The sequence below is a fragment of the Lates calcarifer genome, linkage group LG12, assembly GCF_001640805.2.
Source record: "Lates calcarifer isolate ASB-BC8 linkage group LG12, TLL_Latcal_v3, whole genome shotgun sequence".
Lineage (NCBI taxonomy): Eukaryota > Metazoa > Chordata > Actinopteri > Centropomidae > Lates > Lates calcarifer.
In genome coordinates, this window is record NC_066844.1 from 13603662 (window position 1) to 13630318 (window position 26657).

General features: G+C 41.2%; 1 protein-coding gene across 10 annotated transcripts in view; it reads left to right on the top strand.

The window, feature by feature from the left end:
* foxp1b (forkhead box P1b) overlaps positions 1-26657 on the top strand; it is a 150336-nt gene that overhangs the window by 92340 nt on the left and 31339 nt on the right. For 6 of the 10 annotated variants that reach the window (XM_051074689.1, XM_051074692.1, XM_051074697.1 and 3 more), the window contains 4 exons: positions 2271-2429; positions 20398-20535; positions 20813-20932; positions 24392-24542. In XM_051074689.1, the coding sequence (XP_050930646.1) occupies positions 2271-2429; positions 20398-20535; positions 20813-20932; positions 24392-24542 (568 nt within the window). Of the gene's footprint in view, positions 1-2270; positions 2430-12620; positions 12979-20397; positions 20536-20812; positions 20933-24391; positions 24543-26657 lie in introns of those variants that run through there. The other 4 variants (XM_051074694.1, XM_051074695.1, XM_051074693.1 and 1 more) reach the window with 4 other exon arrangements.

Here is a 26657-nt window from a genome sequence, read left to right on the forward strand (position 1 = left end):
GGGGAACGAAAACAGCAAACTTTGTTTACTCTTCAATATGCCCGTAATACCACCACGCCTTGGGCGTTGTAAATGATTTTGTTACAGCTTTTCTTTTTCTTTCGAATTTCCTTATGAATTGCTTGTGTCTCAGAGCAAGAATCTGTTTTAGTCACCTGAAGCTAACCTTTTAAGTTCATGACGCTGTGGTGGCAACATTTAAGAAATGAACACATCATTGTTTAATCATTTGTAGATTATCACAGCTGCTAACACAATATAATCACACTACCTTACCCAAGTTATATTACTGTTATGAATATTGTTCTAAGTGTTGGTGACTTTGGTAACTTTGGTACTATGATTTGATGCTGAAATATCTTATTTTTAGTTGTTTGTTAGTTTTTTTTTTTGTTTGTTTGTTTGTTTTAGTTTTTTCTTTTCTAATGTGCGTGGAAATAATGGTGAAATCATTTCCAAATAAAATGTAATTGATAAAAAATTAGTAACCTTCAATTAATTGATTAAAGGTCCTTTTGAATGTAAATAATCAATAAAAAGGCTTCATAATGTGATGAAGAAATATCATCATGCTCTTCACGACTACACATGCTCTTCACGACTACAAGAGACAATCTCTCAGTGTTATTTTCATTAGTACTTTTCTGATCCTCTCCTGCTGTCTGTTTAGCTCATATCTTGTTTTTATTATGTATTATTAAGTTGCTCTGGAGATGAAAAAAACAAATCTAATACCCAAAATGTAAGATAAGTAAAGTAAATATTGCCATCGTGTGGGAGTGAATCTTGTTCACATAGTTCTTAGTTTCAATTTATACACTTTCTTTATGAGTGTACGTGCTTGCAGGGGGTTCCCCTCAACAAATTTCGAAGCAGAGGACAATTAGGCATGCAGAATGAGATATATCGCTCTAGCGTCATTTATCTTTACACGAGAGGCTCGGAGAAAGACAAGAGACAGACAGAAGGAAGGAAAATTTATGCACTTAAAAGTTAAGCATGGTGAAATGCCAGGAGTGTGGCCTCTTTGTAGCTTGTGGTCATATTTATGCCTCATGATGTCATCCGACAGCCGTGTGTGTTTGGGAGGGTCAGTGCATACACCCACACGCAGACCATCATACAGCTGTTCACTCCAACCCCCTGACTGTGTCTTCCCATTCTGTCTTAAAGTATTGTCTGACTTTACTGGCACTAAGGCCGATTCTCAAAGTTATTTCTATCTCTTCATCTGTCCACAGAGCTTTCTATGTGCCCTTTCTCTGTAGATATCTTACTTTCACACAATCTTTCACAGGTTTCACTCACTGGTTCACACGTTGCTCTATCTTTTTTCCTTCTTTTAGCCTCTTTGCTCTCTCTCAGTATCTTCTTGTTAAACATTCCACCATTTTACTTTCACAATTTCTGAACTTCTAACATAATTGACTGGAGAACTTATAGATTGTCCCATTTGTGAGATGAGCTTGGATGTCCCCCCCCCCCACACACACACACTCCAGTCTGTTTGTTTAATTGTGGGAGCAATCGTCTGAGGAGCATGGAAAGAATGAGGCCAGTTATTTACCCAGATGGTTTACTGGTGGAGGTGTGAGGCTGGCCAGCTCACTGTGGGAACACAACGCTTGCTTTTCTTGGTATCGCTGACCGTTTTCAAGACCACTGTGTTTTTTCCCCCCAGCTCTCTCCAGCTTTGTTTGCTCTGGATGGCATGTTTGATTATTTATCGTAAGGGAAAAGGGAGTAGCTGGAGTAATAAACATGTGACTGCACTGTATTTTGTTTTCCACTGAGAAGGCCGTGTCCTTTAACAGATATTTGAGGCAGCCAGAAAGCCTTTTATTTGCTTTTGAGAGAGGAGTTTGACTGAGCTAAAGGAGGATCAAAAGTACTGATTAGTGTCTTTGACAATTTGTGTTTGCTGTTAGTGCAACTTATCAGCAGATAAATATTTCTTCTGGATGGCTGCAGTTGATTTTTTTGTCTTCTTTCTGTCTGTGAATTTGTTTTGACATCTGATCATTGTTCTCTGTCTGTTTGTGGAGGAACTGTTTATACCAGCCATAGCTTTATGATTCTGAATGGGAGAGTATGAAAAGATCGTCTGTGATGTTTGTTTTTTTATCTACCAGAAGGCCAAGGGAATATTATTGTAAGGGGATACATCTGCTCTGATAATAGGCATCAAAGTGTTCTCAAGGGCATATCTACTCCTGCCATTTCTATTGGACTTTTTTTTTAATACATCTTTTTTCTTATCTCTCTGTTAGGCTCTCCAAGTGGCTCGACAGATACTCCTCCAACAGCAGCAGCAGCAGCAGCAGCAGCAGCAGCAACAACAACAACAGCCCCAGTCACATCAAATGCAGTCTCAACAAAACACTGGCCGCAAATCCCCCAAAGCCAGTGACAAGCAGCAAAGCCTACAGGTACTGTAAATATGTCATTCTCAGAAACTCCCTTATTTATTAACCCATGATTATCAGATAGCTCCGTTATTTGACTTTGTGGTTGCTCAAATAAAAAAAAAAAAAAAAGAAGTGAACTTTTGCAACTCTCTCTAGAACACAGTGTGCGAGAAAAGCCCAGCACTAGACTAAGTTCACAAACAGGAAATTAAAATTGGCAGTGCAACATTTGCAGTTATGTATGCTCACGCATTATGTGTGATTTAGCAGCACTCACATGCACACACAAACACACACAAGCACGCACACACACACACAATCAACCATCTAAATCTTGACATAGAACATTAGAAGCAGTGCTGTGTAGAAATGGGTGCTGTTGTGAAATATGTAGGCCAGACTTTTAGAAAAGGCTCTGTGTGGCCAGATCACATGAGCTCATCCATTAGTACCATGATCATTCCAGTGCAATCATACACATCAGTGTATGTGGTTAGTACAGGCTTCAGACTCCTTCTGCCAGCAGCAGGAGTTGCTATTGACCACATTACTTAATTTAGGAGGTGTACGGCCTCTGTAAGAGCAGGAGAAAGTGTGGAAATGAGGGAAAGGAAAAGGGAGAAGTGAGAGAGCTACATTCCTCCCACAAAGAAGTGAGTTTGGCTATGCAGAGGAAGCTTCATGCTTTCCCCGTTTGCCTTTCATCGCACACACACACACACACACACACACACACACACAGCAGAAATGAAAGAAAAAGGAGGAGGTTCTCACCACCAGCAGTAGGAGGTGCTGTGGAGAAGCCCATAAAAGGGGTGGATGATCCAGGTGGAGGGGCTGAGAGGTGGAGTTTAAAAAAAAGAGGAGCGAGGGGTGGGAAAATGTGAAGGTTGGGAGAGGTAGAGAGACTTTAGGCCTTTGTGATGCAAGGGAAAAAAAAGTAGGGAAAAAAAATCTTAAAATTAAAAAAAAAAAAAAATCTCTTTCTGCTTTTAATAAGACCAGCACAGCATATCTGATGCAATATTTACGTTAATTTCAGATCAGCTGCCTCAAAGATGTATATCTTTGTTTGAACAAGGAGCGCTTGTTTGTGTCAGTGTGAAATTGCAAACGACTTCAGGGCATATTTGGTAATTAATACGGAGGCCCTGTTCTCTATGTGTGTATATATATAATATTTAATACCCTTACTATCCCATTGGGGGCCCTTTTTAATGAGCTATTGTAGCAGCTAGGTCTAATGTCAGGTTGTGAAAAAGCCTCTTTGTTGTGCAGATGTCTTCGGAATAGCTCCAGAGGATGAAATATGACTGTGATGACCTTTCAGTTGTGTGCATATTTGTCAGGATTCAAATAAGTTGAAAGGATCAAACTAAACAGTTTCCCCAGCCTGGCAGGGAATTGTGCTGCAGAGGTCAACAGAGGGGACCACAACGGCAGATTCCAGCGTACAGCCAGTTGTTGGTACATAGTGAAGTACTAGAGCATCTCCAGCAGACAAAGACAAAATTAAAATTCTAATTTATTAATGTATACAGAGAGCTTGGCCAAGCTGTCACTCAGCTATTGAAAAGAGAGTCGGGCCCTTTCCCCCACATCCCCTCCCCTCCACCCACCCCCCACCCTCCTGCCCTGTTCTTGTGAAGAGAGCACAGGCTTGCTGTAGTATCTAACTAACACCATAAATTGCCCGCTCTCTAATGTTGTATGTTACATTTTGCTGGGTTGAAACCGCCATTATGACAAAGCCACAGGTCCAGACAAGTGTTTGTTTATCTCTGAAGTACATATTCTGCTAATTAAACACACCCTGGCCACATACACACACAGTTTAAAGCCAAGTGTTCATACATAAACATCAGCGAGCCGTTCTGTGTGAGAGATGTATTACATTTGTTTTTGTTTTGTTTTTTTTTCCTTTTCCTCCTCCACTCATGGTTTTCTGCTGGTGACATTTCTCTTGTTGTCTCTTTTTTTTTTCCCTCACACGTCTCTCTCCCTTTCTCTCTCATAAACACATTTTGTGAAACACCAGAGGGTAACGGTCTGAGTCTCATCTCACTTCCTCTTTTAAGAACAAACCCGTGCTTAGAGGAGCCCTCTACACACAGAACATTCACTATCTCCATCACACAGCCTGGATAATGATTCTCTGTTGAGCTGGACTGGGTCATCAAAAGACATGATCCAACAATTATGAGGCTGTGTAGTAAGCTGACACCCCATAAAAGCACCTGATCTGCGGACGAGGCTCCATTCATCTCAGCGGTCTTCCCATTAGGCATGAGGAGATGTGCAGAGAGACTTTTACTCATTTGGAAATGTGACTCACTTTCCAATTCATTCTTATTCAAATCAAAAATAATGAAGCACGGTATACACAGAACATCTGACAAAAATGACCTGCATAGAGTAGTAAAGGGAAAAAAAAATGAGTCAAACAAACCTCAGAATTCTTGATCAGCATTAAATGGCTCTTTGGTTTTATATCTCCAACAGGGGTGCCCCCCCACACACATACCCCCCTCACCCCTGCCTCTGGATGAAGATGCCTGCGCTGTATACTCAGCAGCCTAGAGGAGCTTTAATCAGACTAGATATACAAACATCTGCTTCACAGACTGGAAAGCAGCTAAACATACTTGACTGGTCAAAAAGGCAGTAAATTACATTGACAGAATGACACGTGTAATTAAAAGAATCCACGCCACTTTTACCTTTTGCGCTTCACACCTACAGTGGCACAACGACAAGAGCCAGCAACTCCCACCCCGCTAATTACCATTATCAGTGAAATGGTAGGGTTTGACTCATTAGTTCCATGTGCATTTAATTAGAGGCAGGCTGAAATTGGATTTAACTTATTACTTTTTCATGGATCACTTTCTTGTCATCACTTCAAATTGGATTGCAGCCCCAGGTAACTAATTATGCCAGCTGCAGGATCAGGAGTGGAGAAATAGGTAATTAGGAACAACACTGTCGGACCCTCGCTGATAGTCCACCAGCACCAAGGTAGGGGGAGGGGGAAATTGAAGCTCATTTGTGGCATTGCTCACGAGCCTGGCTGGTTAACTACAACTCATTGCAAGGGATCCTAGGTAGGCATCCACCTCCTACAGGGGATTATGTGGCATTCAGCTGGGCTGAAGATGTTGTGTCAACATGGTGTCTTTGCTATCAGTGTAATACTGCGATTATGCTTGTTTCCCATCCAGAATTATGCCTGAGATTGGCCTTCATTATTCATGTCACTGGTACAGTGTGAGGTGTGGCCAGCAGCCAGCTGAAGTTCCCTGTGTGGACACTGCATGAATGACATGTCTGTCTGTACTAGTTTGAGGAGTGGCAGGTGAATAATATAGGAAAGCAAGGACAGGCTTAACAAATGTAGCTGTAGCTGAGTTTTTACTTTGTGTGTCAGAACAGAAATAGTCTGCCAAGTTGAGAGGAGTGTAAAGGAAATGATAACTTCCCTTTACGTACTTTTGAAAGCTTTTATGTTTCATCTTAAAGTGAAGAGCTTCTTTGTAAGGAATTTTAAACTACTGTTAAAGAACATCTTTACCCTTTGGGTGTCATTGTTTTTTTGTATTTATTGTAACTGTGCGTTGGCCTTTTGTTTTTAAATGAGAAACACAATTCACTATTATCTGATAAATGTTGCATTGAACATTTTCATGATGTCAAAGGTGGATTACTTGTTATTCTTCAGACACAGAAACTACTGATAATGTTTCAAAACCATGGCAGCAGACATTTTTCTTATCTGTACTCTTACTAGCTGAAGCCACAATCCTCACTTCTTTCCTCTGCTTTTCCTTTTTTCTTTCTTTTTATTTCACTCTCTGTGTTTTCACACCATAGTGTACAGCCTCACAGAGGGCATCTCCAGGTCAAAAGATAATGTCTTTTCAGTTTACAGGATGAAAGCCTTTTAAGTTGTAGAGCGCACCCGCCCCCCCCCCCCCCCTCCTTGCCCCTCCTCCTTGCGTTTGCTCTTCACATCCTTCATTTGTGGTCTGTTGGGGGGAAGCGTGATGTGACACAATCCAGGGGCCAAGCCTCTGTCTGACAGGACAGGGAGAAGCCGCCGGGCTCTCTTTCTCTCCCTCTCCTACTGTTTTTGCAGTAGGCCCATGGCATTGTCCTGACACATGTATACCACAGCGCTCCAATCTGTAAGTCATTAGAGCACTAGGCCGAAGCCTGTCAGCTGGAGCTCAGCCAGTGCTGCAGGGTGATCTGAGGCAGCATTTCGAGGTGTTCCCGCAGCCCAGTCGGCCAGTGGCCCAAAGTGGCACGGCAATGGTAGCCCACTGGCGAAGTGACAGTGAACACAAGATTGGATTAATGTTCTGGGTTAGACGCTGTGAGATAAAGACTCTCTTTACATATAGGGAGAACACATTTGAAGAATTTTAAACTAGAAAAAATACTGAAGAGGAAAGAAAGGAAACCAGAACTAAGTGGAATAAGTGCTGAATATATAACACAGAAGGAATGGTGGCACACTCACAAGACCAAAGCAGTGTCAGTTTCTAATTGATTATGTTAACGACTGCTTTAAGATTGACAAGATTAACCAGTCTATTAATCAAATCTCTGCAGGTTGTTTCACACACACAGATAATTCGCTGAGTATGTGGAAATAACCACTCATACCAACCAAAATAAGCTGACAGTTTGTATTTTCAAACTGATGTGTGTTTTTGGTTTTTTGTTTCTGTTAATGCTGAAAAGATTGATACCACTCTCATATTTGTAAGCATGTAACCACCAGTTAGTTAGTGTAACACAGGGAGTGGTGTCTTGTTGACACCATGAGAATTCAGACAACCGTTAGAGAAGTGTCTAGAGCAAAACCACAATGTGTTGTTGTTACACTTGTCTTTGGGTTTTTGGGCGGATTAAAGATATTAGTTGTAACATGTTAATTAATGAGTTTTGGAGGTACTTGTAGGTGGATTCTGTTACCCTTGGACAGAGCTGGGCTAGCTTTTTTTCTTGTTTGCTGTCTTAGAGCTAAGCTATGCTCCCGCTCACCCGCTGCTGAATCTATCTTCAAATTTGGCATACCAACATGAGAGATGCCCTGATCATTTTATCTAACCCATGGTTAGATAAAAATGTTCATTTAAGAGTCCTGTGATTTTTTTTCTGATTATACTCCAGGTGGAAAATGTAACCTTTTTTTCCGGATTCACTTCCTTACCTCCAGAATGTGGTGTTGCTTATCAACATTTTAGGGAAATATTTTTCAGAATAGCTTCCATGTCAGTCGGCAAAGTGTCTTCAGCAGCAAAATCCTGTAATTCATCAGTTGTGTGCGTGATCTTCAGGAGGAGTTCATCTCTTTGTGTTTGTAAAAAGTCTCAAGGTGATGCTGTAATGAAATCTAATTTTGACACGTGCATTGCTTTGAGGTGATAGAATCTGTCTGGAATGATCAACACAACACCAAGGCCGGCGCTCACATGGAACCCCAGGATCAGGCCGTCTCTTTTGCTGCTTGTTTTCCTTGTCATATTGTAAAAATGTATTATGTGTACTGTATAGATTAGAACCAGGTTGGGGATAATCCTGTCAGAATGAAGTCATCTGTCCCAATTCCGTGCAGCCAAGCAGAGACTGGGGGGTGGGGTGGGGGTGGGGGCTGCTGCTGTGTTGGGAGCCTTCTCCCAGCCAAGACGATGACTGTCGAATTGACTCCAGTCACAGTGCTGGGAGCCACTCTACCATTTTCAGGACCCTCTTTTCATTTGAGGCCTGATGTTTCCCTTCAAGCAGTGAACCCTCTCAACCCTCTACCCCTTCTCAGTCATCCACCCAGATAGAGACACACACCACACACACACACACACACACACACGTCTCCTTAAAATTTGTTGTATCTTTGTGTCATCCTCTGGCGCTATATCTTGATGTCAAGCTTATGTTGTTTGGAGTGATTCACACGCCCTTTTGCGGAGGGGTGGAAGGATAGATGGATGCACAGCCAACCATAGCATTAATAAACACTAACAGCTATGCAAGGTGCAGTCAAGTCAGCATCAGCTCACAATGCAGCTTCTCTTTTGGTGTCGCCGCACACTTTTGACAGCTTGGCGACTCTCTCTGATTCCATTTTCACTTTTTGTTAGAAGAAAGGAAAAGAAATACCGTCTCACTCAGACAGCATGTTAGAGATCCAGAGACAGAAAGGCCTTCAGCTACATGAGGACATAATTTGGAGCTGTATTTTATATTTGTGTTGGACATCATACAGTAAACCATCACAGTGCACAGCCAAGTCATCCATGTAGTTACACCCAGTCGACAGAAAGCTTAAAAGCATAGAAACGTTATGTTACTTTTGCATTTTTGTTTTTCCCTTATTAGCTTGCTGAAAGAAATTCACATGAAAAGTAGGAGCAAATCACCAGGAAGAGTGCTCATCTATATCTATTACCTCTAGGAATGCTCCTGAGGAATTTATTGGTCATTGTTGGAAACAGGACAGGCTAACAAATATTGTTTAATAACACCACAGACAAGGTTAGCTAAACATTTAATCATAGTGGTTTGCAGCACTATAGACTTACTGTGCACCCTACATTGAGAGTCTTCCTTAAAAAGCGATGACAAGAGCCACCCACAGACAAACTACTTGTACTTTGCCCAAATCTGTCTGATTTTAATAATAAACTTTATGTATTTGCAGTTACATATTAAAGTACATAATTACATTATGATATAATCAAAATAACAGGTGCTACATACAAACGTATTTGTTTCCTCATATTTAGTGGTCAGGTTATTTTTACCTCCACGTCCCCCACAGACTCATTGCTTTTTGAAATACCGTGTACTGAGTTTCTGTGTATTAATATAGTTTCTGATTTAAATCAAAGATGAATCAATCACCGAACAAGACAAGGCAGAAATTCCCCCACCTCCTTAAATCGATGTTGCTCAAACCTAAAAGTGCTCTTGTTTTGACTAAGTGAAAAACCACACTAGACGGTACACGCTGAAACACAAGCTCCGTTATACACTGGCTGGCATTATCACCTCAGGAAATATTTTTGCAAATACTGAGTTCACATGTGCTGACTAAACAATGTGTTCCTGAATGCTGAAATTAAAAGTAAATAACCAAAACCCATCTATAATAGACCAGGAGGAACATGGTGACTCAGGCGTGACTTACTGTAACTCCAGTCTGCTTCGGGTGATAACCTCATTCAATCTAAATATGACTTATTCCAAGTATCAGAGGGAGTATCAGTAGGTTGCAGATGGTAAAAGGTGAGTTCACTGTAATGTCATAACATTTGAAATACACTTTATTTTATGCTTTAAAAAACAATAGCATTAAAATAATTATAGAGTTTCACTTGCGTTAGGAACAAGGGTACAGAAAAATTAAATAAACATAAAATAAATGCAGCTTGAGTAACATTAAAAATCAAATGAAATAAAACAAAAGCTACTTTTGGTTTTGTTAACCTCAAAAATAGAAATACAATGAAATTTCTCCACCTCTTCAAAAAGATTTTTGTGCTTTTTTGTTTTTTGATGTCAGATCACTCTACTGCATGGTGTTAGTGCAAGTAAGCGGCTCCTCAAATAACAGTTTTTGCCTCAAATTAAATGCAGGTTCTTTCTGAACTGTGCAAAGTCTATGTGTGCTTGTAGCTTGGAAAGTGTTTGATTTATATCTGTAATTAAATGCTTTGTGTCTTTGACTTTGACAGGGGACACAGTGTAATATATTGAAATGTATAAAAATAAATAAGTAATAAAAGTTCACATATTTTGGTACTGATGTTAATCTAAAAAGTATTTTTGTTGCCTTGGTGATATTATATAGAGCAGCTGTTATTTATATAGGTCCCACACCTGCCCTGCTGACTCCCTCCGTCAGTAAACAATGATTTACTTTACATACACACAGGGAAACAGACTGGGTTTGTTTTCTCATGACAATGGTCCAGGTCACAAGAGCCTTTCAAGAAAAGGAATGAGTGTAGTCTTGTATTTTCCTCCACTTCCTCTCTGCTCCCTGTCGTTCTCTTTCTCTGGTAACAGTAAGACATTGGTTGGCATGCCGGTGCAGCTTATTCACTGGCCATGTTAGTGTTTTGGGAAGGCTTTGTAATTGGAGCTGAGTCGTTATCTTTAGCCAGAGCCGAGCGGAGCAGGGCTCAGGCCAGACCAGACATTAACTCATACTTTCACTCTAACTCAAGCAGGAAATGGGAGTATTTTATAATGTCATCCACTCTGTCATGAACACAATCGCTCAGTACTCTCTGTAAACTATCACAGGGGACGGCGGTTCAAGGCTCAAGGATATTGATGTTTCTCAGTGTGCAGGAACAAAAAAAAATCTATATACCGTGTGTATCACATCGACACATATGTGTAATTATTTTACATAGCGCAGGCACAGAGGCAATGGATTAGAAAGACAGTGTGTGAGAGGAGAAGCTTGAACTGTGTGTCTGCTAAATTTATCATGAGGCCTTTGGGAGCGTTGAAATGAGAACAGTGGCCTATTACTGCTAAGAAGGTGTTTTATTGAGAATACGCCGACATACCACCCCAGGGAGAGTGCTGGGGGAGAAGAGTGTGGCCATAGCCTAAACCACTTTGTGCATGTGTGTATTTATATGTGTGTGTGTGTGTGTGTGTGTGTGGTGAGTGCATGCCGTTGTACGCACATGCCTACATGTCACTGTCTTTTTGTGTGAGCCGTCTTCAGTGTGTCAGATAGAAAATAAAAGCGCCTTTTCTTCCACTTAATTATTCCCTATGATATGTATTGGAATTGTCACTTTTGACACTTGAGGTGTCCCAGTCAATAATTTATATAGGTCAGGCCAGCTTAGCAGAGCTCATTGTTAGTTATTAGCAGATGAGAGCAGTGGCTTGTTATGCAGGCGCTCTGTTTATTTTACCAGTGTGTTTGCGCACTGGAATGCGTCCCATGAACATTCCTTCATCCCTGGCCAAGGGTTTATAGCTGTTGATATGAGCTGTGTTTTAGAGCTCTGTTATTCAGCTCTGTGTTTATTGTTATGATAATTAACAAAGTGAGGTGTTAATCTTGCCTCATGCCTTTCCTCTAATTCATTGTTAAGTGGGTTGCACAACTTGGTGAACCTGATTTTATTGTTATTACTAAAAGTAGGTCTGATTAGCAACTCTTAAATTTCTTTAGGGTTTCTACAGCATGTGCCACAGAATAAATTTTACACAAGGCTAAAACTACAGTAAATACCAAAATGTAGCATTGTTTAGTTTGACAATATGTACATTGACATGGAGCAAGCTTTTTATCCTGCCCTCTCTCTCTCATGGTGAGTTCAGTCAGATCTCCAGTAGGTGGCAGGGTCCTGTTTTCCTCTCCTGTCTTTTCCCCTTACTGAGTGCACATGGGTGTTAAAGAGTGTGATGATATCATGACAGCTAATTGCTCTCATTGGGATGGAGTTGGATGGATTGCCTGGTAGCTGCTGTAATGTTAGCTATTAATGTAAGTGGTTTTAGCTTGTCTGAGACCAAACTGTAGTCTAAGTGTTTTAAAAACTGGAAAAAAAGTTCATGCTGCAGTTGTTCATTTTATGACCAAATACACACAAACTTGGTGTATTGCAACGAGTTGCATGTCATAGTGTAAGCACACGCTGTATACACATTAGTATTATTGGAGTAAATACAAGGCAAAACAAACTGTTCTCATAAATATGTTATTTTATTCTAAAATATAATACATGTGGTATCAGCTTGGGAAATTTAAAAGGAAGAAAAAGTCCCAATGACTACAAAGCATCTAAATTGTTTGTGCATTTGTTGTTTTCAGCATGTGAAATGAGTTGTGTCTTTGTTCTGGCACTGTAAACAGTTCCATTTAGCAGAACAATAAAGGGCCTGATAGCAGGGCCAGTTTTCTTTCTTTCCGCTGGATAGCTGTGTTTACTTATCTGTTGTTTAATTAAAGGGCCTCTTTTCTTTAGGCTCCCATTGTTTCAATAGCACGGCCGGAGTCCCGGCAGGGGTCAAAGGGTTAACAGCCGTCAACTGTGTCTTTTTTTTTTTTTTTTTTTTTTTTTTCCTTTTTTTTTTTTTAAAGGGGCCCCCACACAAAGGCACGGGTTCACCTGCAGCCCAGCCCGCGGCTCCCTATTGTGTGGCCCCATTTGAATTGATTATGTTTAGAGGGCTGGTTGTGATTGGTGGAGAAGGGCGTGGTTGATTGGATAGTTTTGTATCTTGTCAGCCAGGGAGCAACCTTGCGCGTGCAATCTGTCTGTATCCCGAGGAAGGTTGGAGACTCCACAGCACAGCAGCGCTTGTTCTCAGCCTCCCTGCCTGCCAGCCTGTGTGCCTCTACCTCTCCCTCCCTCTCTCTCTCACTGACTCACTCACGCTCGCTCTCTCTCTCTCTCTCGCTCTCTCTCTCTCTCCCTCTCTCTCCCTCTCTCCCTTTCCCCTCGCCGCTGTGCTCTCCGCTCTGCTTCACTCCACACCGCGTGGCCCGGCACTCTGTTTACCCTGCCAGCTAAATGGAGTTTGTCAGGTTTGTCAATATGATTGATTTCTGTGATTTTGCCAGCTTTCTTGTGTAAAAAAAAACTTGACAATTTAATTTGACCAGGGAAAAAGAGAAAAGGAGGCTTATTGTCTGTCTATCGTTGATGTTCTGTCATTGTAATTGGTTAATTTTGTCATGCAGTTTGTATGAGAGGAGCAGTTATCCAGGGTTTACTTTGCCGGAGAGACACTGACAGTTTACAGGCTTGCTCTGATTGGAGAAAGACATGAAAGCAATGTCATGTACATTAGATTTACTGTTTTAGAATGTACTGCATCTCAAAATAAGACTGTGCAAATTAGCTGCTTGCGTTTATATGTGTGTTGTGCTGTTGTTGGTTGTCAGAAATTTAGCTTTTCACTTTTAGTTGATGCAGCAGCTTTTTCACTTTGTTTGGTAGTTACAGTATTCGATCCCTGAAGTTTCTGACTGCCATTTCACACTGTTTGTTTAGTTTTGTTTACTTTGCTGATAGTGAGCTAACCTGTTAAGCAGGATCCAGTACTGTACTGTGCTGTTCGAATTATGGAAAGTTCTAGGAAAAACAAGAGACAGGTTTGTCCTCTCTTTTACATTGTTGTTTTTCTTAGTTAATGATTGTTTTATGCAATTATACGTACTTATTATGTTTTATTAGTTAAAACATTCCCAGGGCAAGGCATTAAAAATATGCAGAAAGGCTTTAATTTTTTTATTCTATGTTGGGTTTTGCTGGTTTTTTGTGATGATTTGTTGTTCTGAGGTAATGAGTGCTGGTCAGACTTTGCTTGCTCTCAGGCTATGGCCTGGACTAATCCTCACTCTCCTCATGGTGTCACAGTGAATTAAGACAGAGCCTGGCACAGCTCTATATTTGACACCGTCACCACAAAACCACGTTGGAGACACGCTGTCACTCCAAATGTCATCGCTCAAATCTTCCTGAAAAGTTCGAGTGTGTGAATGTTTTTAAAGTGCTTGTGTGTCTGTGTGTGTGAGTGTGTGTCTGTGTGCATGTGTCAGTGCTTGCAACAAAGGGAGTTGCAGAGTACATTTAGGAGGGAAAGTTGTGGTCATTTTCTTCAATTTTTTTCTGCTGTCAACTTTGAGTCTGACTTGACAGCTTTGAGGTTTTACACAGAAAACAGCTATTGATTTCCTGTTGTTTAATGACCTCAAGTATTTTTACAGTAATTTTAATACACTCATGCAACTACAGAAAGGATCCACATGTGCTGTGTGTTTGCACTTACCATTTAGCTGAAACTTTTTTTTTGAGGGGGTGCAATATTTCAGCACCTTGCATCAGTGTGGGTGCCTGAAAGAAAGGAGAGATGGAGGATAATAGTGAAGGAGAATATCAGATGGTTGAGGAGGAGGAGGAGGAGGAGGAGAGCGAAGCCTAAACAGGCCAGTGTGCACCGTAATGCCGTACAGCTGTGCCGAGACTCGCAGTTTGGGAGAGCTGGAGTGCGAGCTGATTGGGTTGACAGTTTGTAATCAAAGTTGATTTATTGTTCATTAGTAGTGCATTAGCCCTTTCAGGCAGGGGCGTTATTTGTGCAGTGGCCTGTCAAGGCGAGGGGCTGCCAGCACCTGTCATTTCTAAACCATGACATAGGCAATCAGATATTAGCCGTGTACCCAGAGAGGGGGGCACAGGGGGTAGCCGGCAGAGCCCCACGACTCGCTGGGATATCCTTTACGGGGACGGTCTAGGCAAGTCAGAGAGGAGAGACGGGGGAATAGTTTAGCAGTGATATAGTGAGCCACCAGCTGCTCTCTGCTGTTATTCCCTGGCTTTCCCGACTAAAACATGTTTTTACTTGAAAAAGGCTTTCATTCATTTTTTTTTTTTAAGGGTCATTACTGCACGGAGTGTGTGCGTCTCTGTTTCAGACGGGAAGATTAACTCTACACTTGAGATGCCATGTGTTTCAAAGGGTTGAGATGGTAGGATAATGACGAGATTACATGGTGGAGAGTGTTTTGTGGCAGAAGGTCTTTTACACCACTTGTCTATGGCGCGACCTATATATTTTAAAACAGTAAGGGATGTGATGGTATTGACATGTTGCCCCTAGAAAGTAAGGGTGAATCATTAGGCATATGTGTGGACATAAACAATGCTGGCATTGCCTGATTTTACTTAGAAAGTAAAGCTATAAACCCACTGCTGACACTGAATATCTTTTACTATATAATTTAATTAATTGGCTGTATCCTTTATATGAATCACATAACACATTAACATTAAGAGTGTCAAGAAGCAACACAATTTGTGGACCTCTTGTCTGCCGTCATGGAAACAAGGATTAGCGTTTGCGTTGCTGGTGTGTAGAGAATAGAAACAATCTACACGAGGATGTGTCGGCCATTGTCTTTTGACTACAGTTTCATTTGAAAAGGATTTTAGAGGCTGTGATCTTAATTAAATCTCAACTGACTCAAATAATGCATCTGAAGACATTGTGCATCGTTGCGTAACCGTGCAGGGCTGGTAAACCATCGATCACGAGCTCACGGTTTACACCAACAGTGACTGTAAGATGTTTTCTGGCAAAAGCGAAAACAGTGAACGGTGGTGTGTAAGATTGTATTTGTCACCCTGAATTTGTAAGTCAAGTTTCGGAAACTCGAATGCTTTGTGGGTTGCAAAATGTGCTCTTGGAGGTGTGGCTTGAAAGGTCAGAAAGAGTGACAGGACATTGAGTCACATGTCAGAAATGCAACAAAGCACTTAAGGGTTTTTTTTTTTTTTTTTTTTTTTTTTTTGGTGAACTTGACTTTTTTTAAAGTCTCATTTCTAAATAACTAACAAAAACTGTGTCAGTGTTACTTTATTTATATTACTACTATTAATAATAAATGAAGAAAATCATCATTGATTTTTTTAAATTGTATAATAAAATCACAAATATATTTTCTGAAATACAAATAGCAATTTTGGAATACTACACTCAAACATGATGCTGATGCAAAGGCTGGTGTCTATGTGTGTGTGTATATATGATGTGAGTGTGGTGTGCGTATGTGTGTGTGGTGTGTCCCTAGTCACCTGCAATGGTGGCTGCCTCCAGTGTGGGAAACAGCATCCAGCGTGCTGCTCAGCTGTTATTGTTGGGGTGAGAGCTCACTAACTTCAGTGCGCAGTTTGTTTGTTTAAACCCGACACTGGGACCAGCTCCGGCGAAAAAACGTGTTTGTTTGTAGTCGAAAAGTTAATTAAAATGCAATCTTAACTTTTGTTTTTACAGTTGCTGCAAATAATTTGTGCCTCACCCCCTCACACCCCTACACCAGATACAGAATATATAATGTATGGTAAATGGAGACAGAATGTGGCTGTGATTATCCTGTTTATCTGAGCTGTAAACATTTTTAAAACTGCTTGATTGTGGATGACGAGGAAGTTATTATGGGGGGCTTAACACATGTAGGGATGAGTGGTTCTATCCAGCTTTTTTAAATTTTGCAGGAGAATCCAACAGCACGTTTTAAACACATACTATTTATAACAATTTATTTATTAAAATGTATTATTATTAGTAGTAGTAGTATTATTATTTGTATTATTATTATTATTGGAAAAGGCTATCAGTGTGAATATACTGCATCTATATTTTTAGAGGAATAAACGCTCTCTCCCCTCAGAGATTTCAATCAACCTGAATGGCTAATGTGGAATTAGTCTTTCCAGTCTCGTCGACGACTAATTATGTTCACACATCACTTAAGTACAATAGCTCCCGTGAAATCCTCATTTTGGTGACATTTTCATGCAGCAGATCACAGTCAGGATGGGAAGTCGTTTCCTTGCGCCACTGCAGGCCAAGGTAAAACAACAGCATCAAACGGACTAGACTCTTGTGATTTCTCTAGGGCTTGTTATTTCTTTTTCACTTCTCCATTCCATTTGATGCCCCTACAAAACAAGATGACCCCAGGGAGCACAAATGAAAATTTGATAATTCTCTTCTTCTTTTTTTTTTTCTTCTTTTTTTTCCCTTTCTTTTTTTTCTGAACCTTTGCGGCCAGTGAAATGTCTATGTCAGTCTCACTGATATTCACCTCCTTGTCCCTCATTTCTGTTCCTCTTAATTGCCACTGTGCGGGGTAAGGATCCATCTAACAGCCTTGTTCACCCCTGCTCCTTTTCACCAGGCTTTGACCTCTGACTTGTGATGGGGGGGGTGCTCGGGAAGCGTCTTCATTAACTCTGAATCAGTGACTTTCAACGTTTTCAGATGTGTGGTTTGTGTTCCTTCAATTGATTATCATATTTTGCGGGGGTTTTTTCTCTCTTGAGTAGTGATCTACAAAGAGAAGTTGGTTTTAATGGCTTTTATACAGTTTTATATGTGTGCATGTTGACGCAGTGCAGAGAATTATTATCTTTTACCAAAATGGATATATTAACAATTTTTTGTCATTGTTTTAATTTGAAAAACATGTTCAATTATTATTATTATTATTTTTTTTTTTTTTATGTTTTGTCCCTAATGCCATATAGAGTGCAAGCAGACTTCCATGCTCTGTATGGAAAATATGGTTTTGCTCCTCACATACAGTGTGATATGGACTTCACATGTGCCTGTATGTGCTTGTGACAGTTAACATGCCATAGTTTAGATTTGTGTGTGTGTGTGTGTGTGTGTGTGTGTTTGGCCAGCAGGCCTGTGCTGGTACAGTATGTTGCCTCCAGTCACTCTGCAGCTGTGTGAGAATGTTCCAGGTTTGAATGTTTATGTATGGAGGCACCTGGAGAGCACCACACCTTTGTGAAATTCATAAACATCAGCTATTTCTGGCATCCTCAGAATGTCCTCCTTTTCACATCCTCATATTGGTAGAGTAGATTAGAGCTGGGCTCAGTGGATCCCTCCAGTTATTAGCCCAGTACGGGCCTTCTTTTAGACTATCTTTAGATGGTGATATATTTTGGTGGATCATCTGGAGTCATGATGTTATCCAAGAGATAAGGGAGTGCACCATATGGGAGTGCTCTAAATGGCAACTGGCGTCCTGTGTTTGCGTTAAATGGGCATGATACAGCGGCCAGGGCAATATTTTTCAGTTAAAGTGCTCCCTCCCTGCCCTTCCTCTCAATAGGACCCAGTCTTAGGCAGATTTTCACTCCTTCAGCACAGGATTAAATGGTAGTAGTTACGTTGATCAATAGGTTAAGAAGCATACAATCCCTCTTGCTGCTAATGACCTCAGTAGTAATGGGTAATAAAATGGGGGTCTGTAATAGCCTCTTGCTGGTGCTGTGCATAGAGGAAGCTGCTCTAGCTGTAGTTACTGTGAGCCAGACGCTCGTGACAAGGCGAAGTGTGAAACCATGATGAGATATACACCTCAGGTGTAAAGAATTAAGACAGTTAAATTGACAAAAATCTCAGTGTAATTTGTAATGAAATTGACGGCTATTGAAAGCTGGTTAAGTGTGTAAAGCTACTGTTTTAACTTGAAGCTTGCTCTCCCCCTTTTCACATCACACTCTATATAATATGGCATGACAAAATGATTATACATTTGAAAATATGACAAAATTTACAGCTTTAGCACAGCAGCAAAAAATAGAGCATGACAAATATGGAGTAGATTTTTTATTGCATATGGTTAAAGTAAAGCTTAAAAAAAAACAGGGATGACATTATTATTTATCCTCGGTGTACGTGGGGGGTTAATGTCATATTTAGACGGGAACTATATATCATATCACGTATGGCGCTTGCATGTGTGACACTTACATGCAGCAAGACAGGGCAGCTTGGTTGACCTTCAAAATAGTTAATCAAAATTAGCGATGCCCAGAAAAAAGGACTTCAGTGGATAATGACTGTGAAATTAGGAAATGGGAGGCCAGGGCTATGCAAATGACAGGACAAGTCATGTGCAAAAGTCAAGATGAACTGCATATTAAGACATAATACAGGGGGGAATTAATATTGCATTTTCTCCCTCGCGCCTCTATGCCTGGTGCTGCGAATGAGAAATGTGAAATGTGTGTTAGTCCTGGGTGGGGCTGAGCCTCCTTTATTCTCTTGGGGCCTGAAGAACACAGCACAATGTAGTCTGGCACTGCTCAATAAAGTTAACGGAGAGCATCAAAGCTGGTCCGTCCTATTTGACATCACTGCCCTTTCCTCTGCATTAGTAGTACAAACTGTTCATTATGGCAGCACTTTGTTTTTGTTTTATGCTACAATGGGGAGAATGAATAAGGTAATATGCATGCAGGGTGTGTGTCAAGAAAAGCCCCTTAGTTACCGGACAAGATTTTAAACAGCTAAATTACATTCAGAAATGCATGAAAAATTCAAAGGGGTGTCATTAGCTATAAGGCGGCCACACAATTTGGGTAACCTTGGTGAAGACAGACTGTCACCCGTTATGTCCGCTCTATCAACTGCTGACATCAGGCTGAGAGACAGAAACTACATTTTAACACACACTCAGGCACATGCACACTATATATGTATATGTGCACGTCCACAAAAAGAACGAGCACCAAAACGTGTTAACAATTGCAAAGACGCAGCACTATCAAGTACATCTTAGTTGCTGTTTGTCGCACAAATGTCAAGGAAAGGAGCTTTTAATTGTATTGCACATCATAGCAGTGAGTGGCAGCATCCAGACGCACTTTGAGTCCCCTACGCCGCTGGAGCAATTAAGGCACCCTGACAACTGTGGGGGCTCTTTCAGTGTCACAACAAATCACTTGTTTTGAGGAGTCATGCACTCACACCTTTCTGCTGGGAGTTAGTTAGAGGCCTGCGTGTTCTTCAATGTGGCTCCTCCTCCAGGCACTCTATATCTTCACAATAATAGATCGCTGTTGACAGCATCTCTAATGAAATGTTCTCACATGACATGTCGTGCGTGTGCAGCAGCGTTTTTGAAGCAATCTTTCACGTCCTCAGGTATGGCGTGGCATATTTGCATGTAGTGTAAATGGCAAGCATCTCGGCAGGTGTGGATCATATCCGATGACGTAGTAGTAGGGTTTGTGTGCGAGAGGGGAAGGTCGCAGGATGGAGGGTTGGGGTGGATCCGACTGGCTGTTTGCTCCACAGGCATGATCCACGCCCAGCTGTCCTTTAGCCCGCCTCAGTCTGGTGTGGTGTCATAATGGTTAGAGGGGTCGATATGTGTGTCTTTGTGTGTTTGTTGGAGGGCATGTGCAGATTGTAACACATGAGGATGACACTTGAGATTAATTCTAGAATCCGGTCAAAAGCAAGGGGCATTACAAATATATATATGTGTGTGTACATATATGTGTATATATACACACACACACATGTATATATACATGTTTCCTTATGTTTCCTGCTTTAATTCAGTACTGTATTTGTGGACTGGTGGGCAATGTTTTTTTAGACATCTATGTGCTTGTTGTGTGTGTCTGTGCAGGTTCCAGTGTCAGTGGCTATGATGACACCTCAAGTGATAACTCCACAGCAGATGCAGCAGATCCTTCAGCAGCAAGTCCTGAGCCCTCAGCAGCTTCAGGTTCTTCTCCAGCAGCAACAGGCCCTCATGTTACAGCAGGTAATGTACAACTGGCATTCATGTCATAAATCATTTTGTCAGACAGTGTATCACATCTTTCAGATGATAGATGTCTCTTTTTTGGAATAGAAATCTTCTTATGTATATCATTTCACAAAGATAAATTCACTTTGAAATGCTATTCTTTTTTTTTTTTTTTTCCAAAGCCTCAAAGATAACATTCCTTCATGTATTGAAAATTCTTGCAAAAACTCACTGCTGAGTTTCCATGACTGACAGACTTTGACTCACATATCGCCTTCCTGTCTTTATGCAGCAGCAACTCCAAGAATTCTACAAGAAGCAGCAGGAACAGCTCCACCTCCAGCTCCTACAGCAGCAGCAGCAGCAGCAGCAGCAACAGCAGCAGCATGCAGGCAGCAAGCAGAGTAAAGAGGTAGGCTGACATCACTCCAACCGCCTGCCATTACCAAAGCCGTTGGCCAGACAGAGCATGGAAGGCATGTGTGCTCCCTCCCTCAACCCCATCTGCTTCCAGACTGTGGTTAAAGCAGAGAGGAGAGGGGGAGAATCAAGTGCACTCATGCTTCTGATTAGCATGTCAGACTTGCCGGATAAATGGTAACAACTGACTGATACTCTGCTAAGAATACAGTGCCTCCTTTTCTGGAACTGTTTCAACATTAAATATACAATATTTTACAGAGCCTGAGCTTTAGTTCATTATTCTAGATGGTTTTTTTTTTCCCAAGTAAACAAGTGTCCTATGCAACAAAGAGATGACCATTCCTGTGAGCCTCATGTAGGACATAATGAAAGGCAGAAGGGAGAAAGGCAAGAACATGGAGCATATAAATCTGAGAGGCTTTTCTCGGTAATTAACATGGAAATGGCAGAGGAAGAGAAGGCATGTAATTGTGAGATATCAGGTGCAGAGAGCGCTCCCAGCTTTGTTGCCTGTGTTGAGTTTTTTTCCTTTTTTCTCTCCATCTTTCCCGCTCCCTCTCCTTTGCTCCCTCCAGTACAGCAGGGCTTGCTCATAGGCAGCGGCTTAATGCGTGTTAATGACTGGCGGATACAGGCATCACTGTGGACAAAGCAAATTATTATTGTGCGGTCAGAAGAAGTTCAAAGACGATCTGGGAATTTTTTGCTGTTGTGTCCCCATTGAGTTCCATGTTTGGAGAGTGGAGGAAGCATAGAAAATTAAGCCCAATGTTAAAAGCAGACATACGCACACACACACACACACACACACACATATATCCACACATGCTCACACTCACACACGTCCGTGTGCTGTCGAAGCTCCAAACTTCAAAGTCGTAGCTCCCTAATTAATGAACTGCGGGTTTCAGTTTGGACAAGTTGTGGTGTGATGCTCCCATAAATCAACATGACAGCAGAGCTCCTCGGCCTCAGATAGGGCCTGTCACCAAGTCGCATCTGATGTAAACAGTAGAGGAGCAAGGGAGAGAAGAGAGTGGGGGGGGGTGGGGTTGAGGAGGTGCAATTGATCAGTTGAATGGAGCATGAGAATAAAAGAAAAAATAAAACAACTTTTGAAGCATATTATGTATGATCACAGGAAATGGATGCTGCCTCGAGAGGCTCTCCCCCTCTGCCGATGTTTTCTTTCTCTCCCCATCGCTCTCTCTTTTTTCAGTCGCATTTCTCGCAGCCATCAAAAGACAGAATAAGAATTATGCAGTGACTCCCCTGTGGCTGCCAGACAATAACCCCCTGTTGTTGCTTTGTGCCTCTTTTATTTTAAAGACATCAAAATTTAGTTTTTCAAAGATCTTTAACTTTATATTTGAAGCTTGACAATAAAGGCCTGCCAGTGCCACTCTTTATCATTTGTCAGGGACTGTATTTTTCTCTCCCTCGTGCCACTTCTTGTTAACCTCTTATTTGGTCTATTGGGTCTGGGGTTTTTAATGTGTCTGCATGCTGGGAGCGCACAGGAGCTCCTGTCAGCTGATGGGACCAGGAAAAAAAAAAAAAACAAAGTGAGAGAGGAGTTAAATTCATTTGCAACACTTGATTTTTCTCTCTTCCTTTTTTTTTTCTAAAAGCCACCCCCTGTTTATTTAGTGCTTTGAGAAAAGACATTGTTCCTTGTGAACTCCCACCCCCGTAGTACTATTATCTTTGTCTCAGACTGTCAGGGAGGAGCTGGAGAACAGAAACCCACTGAAGACATGAGAAACTTCTCTCACATTGATGGAGAGGAAAAAAGAACCAACCACCTTTGATAAACAGGATGGATCAGAGAAAATCACAGGCCGCCTGCATCCCAAATTTCACTGCAATCTCTCTGAGATCTCTATCACGTCTCTCTCCTCTATCTGTATCTCACTTTCTCATCCCTCATTTTGGGTTAGATCACACATGAGCCTGTGAATCAATGTGGTTACTCCTTGATTATGACCCTCCGCCACCACTGTCGAAGCACCTTCTTCCCCTGATTGATCCAATGAGACGACCCCACTTGCTGTAATAGACCAGGGCTGCCCAGAGCTTTATTTTTAGTGAGCCAGTACAGGAGCAGCAGGCTGGGTGTGGGGGCAGGAGGGAGAGAGAGGAAGGGAAAAGGAAGGCCGCTAGACCCTTTTGACAAGCCGAATGGGGGTGGGTACACTTTTTATCTGGCTGTTTCAGTGGTTTCTGAGCCGCCAGCAAGTGACCTGACAGCCGCGTTGCACCGAGACCTTTTTTGTATGCACTCAATTGTGAGAAGTAAACAAAGTGGTGTATCCTGTGTTTGGTAACAGGGTGCGGTGCACAGCTTGGCAGCCCCGGCACTGCTTTTAGTGCCCCCTTCTCTCCTCCCACCCGCTCGACAACTGGCCTTGTATACTCATAAACAGTATCCTGTTGAGTCTCAGGCGTGTTTATTTTCTACTTATCTGTTCGAAAATACAGAAGGTGTCCTGATAGATCTTGTTTGATTTTAGAGAGTTGTCTATGGATTGAGAGCAGGGACTGATGAAAGGGTTAAAAGTCATCTCTCTCCTCTGTGCCCCTCTTATCTAAATAGCATCTCTCATTTGTTTTGACTCATAGGAGATTGGGGATATTAGATAATTTCCTTCTATTTATTATTCTGACTCTGTCTGTCTTTTCCTCCTTTCCATTTTCTTCTGCACTCTCATATCATGTTTTCATCATATCAAAGTTCACACGTTTCACTTTTCAGAGCCAAAGTCCCCCTCCCTCAACCCTAAAATCAGTAAAGAAACACCAGTATTTCATTATAATTTTCTTGATGAAACAGCTGTTGCAGTGTAAGATCAACAAAGTGACTATCTCTCAGTCAGACCACAATGTGTGATTGAACACAGCTTGCTGTGCTGTTTGGGGGGAAGAGTGTATCCCAGAGCTCAGCGCCATGCCTGGGAGAGTTGTGAGAGTTGCCAGGGTGGTTATTAAGCACTTTGATTTAGTCACACGTTGTTTGCTGAATTATGAATGGCTGTAATTAAATTCCTGTGGCTCTTATTATGAATGATTAACTATGTTGTTTCGTTGTTTGTCATTTGCTTCCCGACTCCTCGTTAATTAAGAGAGAGAGAGATGTATAGTCCACCTGTCTTAAGTGGGCCCAGACAAACCCACACTAAAGGAAAAATTTATGAAACTTGTACTGTGCTATTTTCTGTGTTAGCACATGCAAAATCCATTAAATCTGTTTTTATGAATGAGCATGTTGTTCTAAAGACCTGAACTATGAACTCTGTGGCCTTTGTAGTATAAACCTGAAATTCATCTTTACATGTTAGCTGTTATGCTTCTATATACAGTTTGTGTGTTTGCTAATGGTGTTCCCCTCTTATCTTTGTGTGTGTGTGTGTGTGTGTGTGTGTGCGCATTTGTGTATGTGCACTGCCAGCAGCAGGTGTCAGCACAGCAGTTGGCCTTCCAGCAGCAGCTCCTGCAGGTCCAGCAGGTCCAGCAGCAGCACCTCCTCAACCTTCAGAGGCAAGGGCTGCTCACCATCCAGCCTGGACAGACCGGCCTACCGCTGCACTCCCTCACTCAGGGTCAGTACCTACTGTCACAGCACTGTGCTGAACCACTAGATTACAGCACATAAACACCCCTTTGTTGTAAAAAAAAAACACTGCAACATGTCTATGCCTGGGGATGACCCAACACCTCTTTTCACTTCAGTATTTTTACAAGTTTGTCATTGTAAACTAAAGATTTGGCCAGTTGTTGAGTAAATATTAGACTCTAGATTATAAGACAAAAACAATGAAGACTGAGGTTACACCGATAAAGTCGTTTATTGATATATTGGATGATCCTGGCCTTGTATTTAAAAATCCCACATTGGCTAGTTGGTTTCCTTCAGCTGTTATTATAAGAGTTCTTCCCTGATCACAGCGTGTGACCATATTTTTGTAACAATGATAATTCTACCTTACAAAATTATTAGAATGTCTCATCTAGAGAAATTATTCAGTCCCAGTGTAGGAGGAATTTAATCAGATGTAAAAGGTACAGTGACACTTATTTTTGGCTCTCATGAAATTTTTAGAGCCAGATGAGCATCAAGAACATGAATATAGTTTCATAGGCTTTTAATCTCTTACAGTTTTTCGAGAAACACTGGAGTATTTTCGTCCTATTGATACTGATCTCTGTGCTAACTATAGGCAGCTTCACACTAAACAGCATTCCTATGGGCTTTCACAAAACTAAACACTTAATAAATTAGATTAGATTTAGATTAGATTATTTTGACTCTGACTGTCATGTAGAGCTATTGGTTTGTCTATTACACTTTTTTGAAAATTAAAAATACCACTTTTACCAACAATCTATTTTAACATTGTGGCTTGTGTAGGTGTGTCACTGTATATTCAGAGTGGTTTGATCTACCACTGTCATTGCCCTGCTACAATACCTTTACAAATTTGCTTAGTCAAAGTGAACAATGCACTTAAGTATGTAACCACATACTATACGTGGTTTCACTGACTCAGGACACACCTACTGTAAATCCTCACTCAACACTTCTATAATTTACTAAATGGCATCTCATACCTCTCATCTGGGACAGTCTACTGTTCAGTGAACCTGTTGCACTTTGATTCTGGTGCTTGGTTTGTTATCATCGCAGACAGTCAAGGTAAAAATAAAGACGCTTCTTTTTTTTCCCCCCTCGTCCACGGTTTGTCCTTCAACTCTCTGTCCTGTGTCAGTGATTGGCATCCTGGTTGCTGCCTCCTTCAGCAAGAAGGAAGACTGGATCTATTGTTCTTAAACTGCCAGTGAACTTGTCATTGTGAAACTGCCTGTTACTCGATAGGGAGTCAATACTTGTTGTTTGGCCAGGAAGTTTATTCCTTTATTTATTCTTTAATGTTTTGTTAAGGAGTGGTCACCTTATGACAAAGACGCTGTCATAAGGGATTTAGACCATGACATTGACTATTCATTCCCAGCTAAGACAAACAGTTTTGAAATAACAAGATAAGGGCGATAAAAACAGGAGGGTTTTTTTTTGGGGGGGTGCTTAGGTAATGGGCAAACACAAACACGGTTTGTACAGTGGTGTTATTGTTTGGACTGGGTATGGAATCACTCATCCGCTTGCAGACGATTGCCATGGGCACAGGCGTGGAGCGCTGCTGTGATGTGAGTGTGCTTTGCTGAATTGCTCTGTGTCAGATGTCTGGCAAACACTCACACACCCCTTGAGTAAAGCATTATACGGGTGATATGGCGAGGTACTGTACTTTTTACGGATTTCACAACAGTCCCAGAACATCCTGTTTATACTGTGTCATCTTCACATACCTCCAAATCACCTCACCTTATCAAGAGAGTAGTTGTATTGAATTTATATAATTTTTACCATATCGGTTTTTGATACACATTTACTTTTTGTTAGGGCTGCATGGCTTTTCTCTTAAAACTGTGATTCAGATTATTATTTGCATTTGATATGTGCACCATGTGCTTAATTTCTACTTAAGCTATATCAACAAATGACAAAAAGAAATAATTGGACACTGCAACCACATATTACCATATCCAATAAGGTGCCAAATTACTGAGGAAATATTTTTAGTTGGGAAATTCTTTTGCAAAGAATCTTGAGAGAAAATCTTACTTTTAAATGAGTGAGAAAATTATAATTTTATTCT